General features: G+C 40.1%; 1 protein-coding gene across 1 annotated transcript in view; it reads right to left on the bottom strand.

Annotated features, from left to right (window-relative positions):
- The window catches only part of LOC132828202 (leucine-rich repeat-containing G-protein coupled receptor 6), a 264,676-nt gene extending 259,907 nt beyond the window's left edge, over window positions 1-4,769 (bottom strand). Inside the window, exon 1 of the mRNA XM_060845144.1 lies at window positions 4,467-4,769. Within this exon, the coding sequence (XP_060701127.1) occupies window positions 4,467-4,654 (188 nt within the window). The 5' untranslated portion in view covers window positions 4,655-4,769. The remainder of the gene's footprint in view (window positions 1-4,466) is intronic.
- Between the last annotated feature and the right edge of the window lie 1,231 nt (window positions 4,770-6,000).

Consider the following 6,000-nt stretch of genomic DNA (forward strand, 5'->3'; position numbering starts at 1 on the left):
TTACAAAAAAGCTCTTTACATGTTGAATAATTGGAATAAGGAACAGACTGCCACCTAGTGCATTAAACACTAATTCTGTTAAACCATTCAGCAAGTATTGAATCAATTTATGATTCAGCAAAGAACTAAAGCATTTAACTTTGGGTTGAATTAAATGAAAAATTGGTCAGAGTGGATTTTAAAACAAGACTTGGCTGATGGAGCTGGTTAATGTGTGGAAACATCTGTGTTTATTTCTGTTTTTCACTGCGAGGAACTTCATCTTCTGTCATTGTCAGCTATTCACAAATAAGTAGGTGGGCAACCTATTAATTGATGTGCACATTCAATGGGCTACTTAAAGAGGCACACGGTAGCCTAGAAATGACTCTCTCTTCAATTTTCACACCTTGGCAATGGCAGTATTCAGTATCAAAGCTGACCACGATGCTGCTTCAACGTAATGCAGCAACCTGCTCTTACACTATTCTCAAGAAATTACACTACATGGACCTTGAACCCTTTAAATCAAGTTAAACAGCTGCAATACAAGGATGCTTATGTGGGGACATCAAACAAGCACACCAATCTCCCTTACTGCCTTAGGATACATGAGGTAGATTGAGTTCACAGCTAAAGAGAAGAGAATTCATATACAATAAGAGCCTGTAAAGTTTACATTGCCAAGTTTTTTTTCTGAGAACATTCTCTGTGCCTGCTTTATTCCAGTGCAAACTTGGCAGCGTAGGTGAAGGCTTAGATTGTGAATGATATGGTGCACATTTATTATAGGTTATTAACACATCAGTATATGGTAAGCACATGTTGAAGTGCTAAACTTGATAATAGATTGCTCGCACCTAAAGAAAGGCACGCCTTTGAGCTCATTACAGAAATGATGTTACTTTTTGTTTAGCGTGCATTTTTCCAAGCCTGTTTTCAGTTGCATTCACAAGAATGAAAGAAGGTTCTGATGCTGAGCCAAACCATATTCTTATATTAAATTTACAGCTAATCCAAACATTTATCAATCGTGATTCATAATCTCAATATATTTTACCATATGGAATTATCTACTACATACCAAGTATAATACAAGGAATGAAAATGAGATTAACATTTTAAGCAATGCATAAAGTTTTGAATCATGAAAGAGGGCTACATTGCAAAGAAAATTGCAGCATAAATTCTTAGACAAGTTCAGCAGACATATTTGGTGCATGCCAAATATCTTCTGTGTGATTATATTCAGTGCAACTATTGGCATTGTCATCTATTGAGAGTGATATTTGCTGACAACTTATGCGAGCAGTTGTGACATTTTCTTTGCAACTTATAGTCTGATAGATGAGAAGGGACCTCTGGAAAGCAATTGATGTCCAACTCATTTTTATTTCTAGAAGAGGAAAGATTATATTGACAACCTGATCAAAAAAAATTCATAACAATTCAATAATGTTTAATTATTGTTTTTAATTGGCTGTATTCTCATTGTAGTAGGTGTGAAATGGAGCAATGGGAGGCTGCATTTCCCCTTTAGCAAATCAGATCCAGACAATCTGGTCTTGCGAATGCACAACACAATTTGCACCAGAGTACTTTGCATCAAACCAGTTGTATGTAGTACATATTGTATAACATCCTGTCTGGAGATATTCCTGGAGAAAACATTTTCTAGTTGTCAAAAACATATTTATGAAATTTGTCCTGTATATGTTATTGGCTGATATGTCTTATTTGACTATTTTTGTGCATGTATTACATGTATGTTAATGAAAGCAGGCTAATGCTTACTTCAAAGGAACAGTTTTAATGAGTTGAGGCATACCTGTAATCATATATACAACAGGACCTATTATATCTACTCAAGCTGTGTGGCTTATTAATACAGTTCTTAGAAACTAAAATATCTAATTACAAGACACCTGAAAACACCTTTTCAACAGTACTGCTCAATAGTCTCCAAGTCTTTAACTTTTAGGAGAGTATTTACTTTATTACAAAGTGAGCTATTTAACGTTTTGAAGAAGTACACGTTGAAACAAATTAGTTCCGTAAATGGTTTACATTTGAAGCATTACGTTGAAAATCGAGGCTATCAAAATATTTGCAAAGCACAGGAGGTTGTGGCTTTTTTATTCTAAATAAACTCAAATGAACTCAAATTGTAGATGTGAGACACCGTTTTGTAAAAGTCTACACAGGTGAGCTAGACTGCACCAGCGCCCGAGGTAAAGCCATCACTGATTGATGTGCGTGTGGTACCAAAGACAATTTCCCTGATGCGTGTACATTTCCAGTGATTTCAAAGGAAGTTCCCAAGTGTAAGTGACAGCCAAACATCTACACTCATCATCCGAGCCAAAAGTTTAGCCTTTTGATGGCTCAGGGCTGAATTATTCCTTTGGTGCAAAAAAACGAGACTGTAAATGTTTATTCAGTACACGAATCAGTGTGAACACGCCAAAACCGCCGTGTAAAAAAAAAATGAGAATTTTACAGAACCGTAAGTCATTGTCGGCATATTTACAGAGAATATAAACCATATTTTATGGTTCCTCGAAACTTTTCAGAAATAACATCTGTATGATTACTATACTTGAGAACTTAATGCTCAGTTTTTACCGTAGGGTTTCCATTTATATTTTCCGTTTACAATGCGGTAATATACAGGTCCAGAAATGAGTTTGCATTTCAGAATATTAAATCAAAATACAAAATCCACCAAACGATTTTGCCGTTTATTCGCTTTAATTCGTCCTGCCCGTTTTAAGTCTATGATCGACCTTTTCAAGTCAGCCAGCACAGTCAGGGGAACGGCGCCCTGATCATGACCTGGAAGGAGGGATTTGCCCGCTGTAACTTTCTAACGCCTGCACCACCCCTTCCCGCAATGTTCATTCAGCCGTCTCTGTTCGGACGCAAGGCTCTGGCTCAGTTCGAGCACCTGACTCGGTGTGTTCCTGGCCGAACAACAGACTTGAGTGGAAATAACTCTTCGAATGCGAGCAGCTGCACATTTGCTCAGCACGTTGCGAACGCTGGGCACTGCACTTGTAAACGTCGCGGGCTAAGTTTGCGAAAACGTTCATTGTACAAAAAAAACCAATCATTTAAAAGATTTACATATTAACGGAAACAATTGCACTGGCCCGGGTGCCATACAATACAGTGCAAGGATCACTCTGATATAACATTGTGGTTCTCAGTCTGTTTTTTTTAGGGGGATTTAGAACACTACTTGTAAGTAATGCAAAGAGCCGGATTAATATTCCTGGCAGGTGCAGCATTAAAGGCAATTTATAAAAACTTTTTGATGTGCCCGTCCATTTCTGAGCATGTCAGTATGTTGTTGCAGCCTGTTTGTCTTTCATATAAAGTTACAGCTATTTAAAATTCTAAGCACAAGGCGGAAATTATTCTCCTGTCCCTTTTAACCGACCGACGGAAGCGAGTAATTACTTTCTTATAGAAACTATTTTTGACATCAGACACTTATTTGCCTTCGTGAAGGTAAAACAAGGTCCAGTGTTACTACACGGTGACAGTAATTGAACTCCGATGTTATTCTGTTCCACTGTTAGTAGCTCTCTCATATAATCGCAGCTCAGTAAGGGTTAAACCAATCCTCCTTCCATTCGAGAGAGTGCGTTCTCCGAGCCACCAGTTTGTGTTCAAACAGTAACTTTCTGTCTACTCGGTTCTCGCTTATCATCATTGATGATATCTTTTTAACGTATCTTACTGCGTCTCTATTATTGACCAAGTCATCAATAGCTTTCTTCAGATAAACAGTCTCAATTGTGAAGTTTAAGTATACAATACTCATCCCCAATGCAGTCCAAGGTATACATACACACCAACAATTGCCGTGGACTCTGTAGCAAGAATATCAAACTTCTTCATCAGCTAATATCAGAATTACAAAGGCTTTGCACTCACTGCAATAAGAAACAGACTTAGAACACTGACTTAAACGTGTACTATTTCCAATGTACCATCTGGGACACCGGGAATATCTTAGAACCACACGGAGGCCACTCGGTCTATTGTGTCGGTGCCACCACTTTGTAAAGAGTCCTTCCACCACACCCCCACCCCCTCCCCCACACACCTCTTTTACACGTGTCTATGCCCAGCCTTTCTGAAAGCCACGTTGGAATCTGCCCTCCTCACCGTTTGTGACAGTGCATCTACAGCTATCATTAGTGTTCATCACTTCATTTTTTTGCCACATGAACGAAACAACGCAGTCGCCCTGCCCCGGGCTTTGCAGCTTGTTCCAAGCATCGATGGTGGGGGCTGAGGGGTCAGCGTGTAACTAAAATCACAGCGTCTTCGCCCAACTACTGATATCTCACCGAAAGCCCTTGGTTCTATTACATTCTCCTTTCCGAGTAGGTGAGAGTGGGGTGATGCACCTTTAACTTGGTTAATTCATATTTTGCACCATTAGCACGTTTATCTGAAAGATTACAGGCACTTACAGGTAGGACGTCAACGGGCTCAAGTCTTCCGGCACTGCTGTAAACCCGAGCTCTGAGCAATCGACCCACAGCAGAATGCCATCCTCTTCACAGTGACACCGAGCTGGGCAGGAAGGACTCGTTGGCGCTTGGCTGGAAGGTACACAGCCAAAGGCAGTGAGGGCCAGCACTAAACAGGACAAGAGCATTCTCCTGTGAGATGAAAGGGAGCGCTTGATGACTCTGTGCGGATGTCACTTGAAGCAACACACGTGTGTGGATGCAGATCTCTGCAAACTTTAGACTGCTCTCGCTGCCACCGCATCTACCTATTGTAGTTCAGGGTAAACACACAAATCCCTTATTGGCTGGCGCCGAGCGCTGAAATTGGACGACCGCTCGCTGTGGGAGGAGCTTTCAGCACACAAAGATTTACTTGATAGGTTGGTTAACCAATATTTAATTCAAAGTTACCTCCCAAATGCTGAATTTCTCCACGTTTATTCAGCCAAAGAAAGAGAAAAACAAAAGTTTTCATCTTATCGTTCAGATCGCTTACAATCTCTGAAATCACTGATCACATGCCCTTGTCAACGAGTGTGCACTGATCGGGATGTATCAACCTCACATTTTATGGCAATGTTCGAAATTAGCTGTTTCAATTGTTACTGCCTTTTCTTAGGTAGATTCAAAAAAGTTTAAGACACAACGCTGGAGATTTCTTTGTGAAGTGCACAGATTCACAACCGTGGTGCTGGAAAACAGAAAAATCCACACAAGTTAAACATTAACCTCTCCGAGTGAATGCACTTCAAGCGTGCAATTCAATTGGTGTATTACATGATGTAAGGCGCCAAAACATAAAGATAGGACCAAAGTGACAATTAAAAGAAGTTGACGACAAGAAAATTGTCCATTTTCCCTCTTCAGGACTCATGTAAGGCTTTGTGCAATTTGCTAGAATAACTCCATTCTGGGTGTTCAAGAACGTCCGAAATGATCAGAAAGGCAATCTGCACTGGGGAATATCAAAGCTTCTTCTGCTTTGAGGAAACCTCCTCACGAGGAAAATGAAATCATATCGACTCGGAACTTCAATTCGTTCCCAAAGCGCAATAACAATTTTGCGGAAGATTTGAAACAATGAAACTCAAAGCAGCGATTCGCAATATAAGTGGTGTTGGCGCCTGTTTAATTATACACTACAATGGATTTCCAAAAGTGACCAAAACCACACACACATTTATATTCCGCGACGAGCCTTTTTATCACAAGTAGACACAAGGCGCTTTGCTGATTTATTTCATAGCTCTAAAGTCCCGGTAGCTATCTGATTCTTTTCCCTATTTTCCCTTATCGTTTAGACCTAGTTACAGGTTTTGCACTCTCCATCAGCGCGCGTTCCCCTTCCCTCCCCCTTTCATGCGGGTCAGGATAAATTGTGTTCCCACTGTATAGAAAGTAGCTGGTAAAAGTCTACCTGCGGAAAAGATTATTTCGAGCCTCAGTTATTGTTCAAATTTTGTGTGTGTGTGTGTGTGTGTCCAACTCTCGT

This window comes from Hemiscyllium ocellatum, chromosome 26 (genome assembly GCF_020745735.1).
Source record: "Hemiscyllium ocellatum isolate sHemOce1 chromosome 26, sHemOce1.pat.X.cur, whole genome shotgun sequence".
NCBI lineage: Eukaryota > Metazoa > Chordata > Chondrichthyes > Orectolobiformes > Hemiscylliidae > Hemiscyllium > Hemiscyllium ocellatum.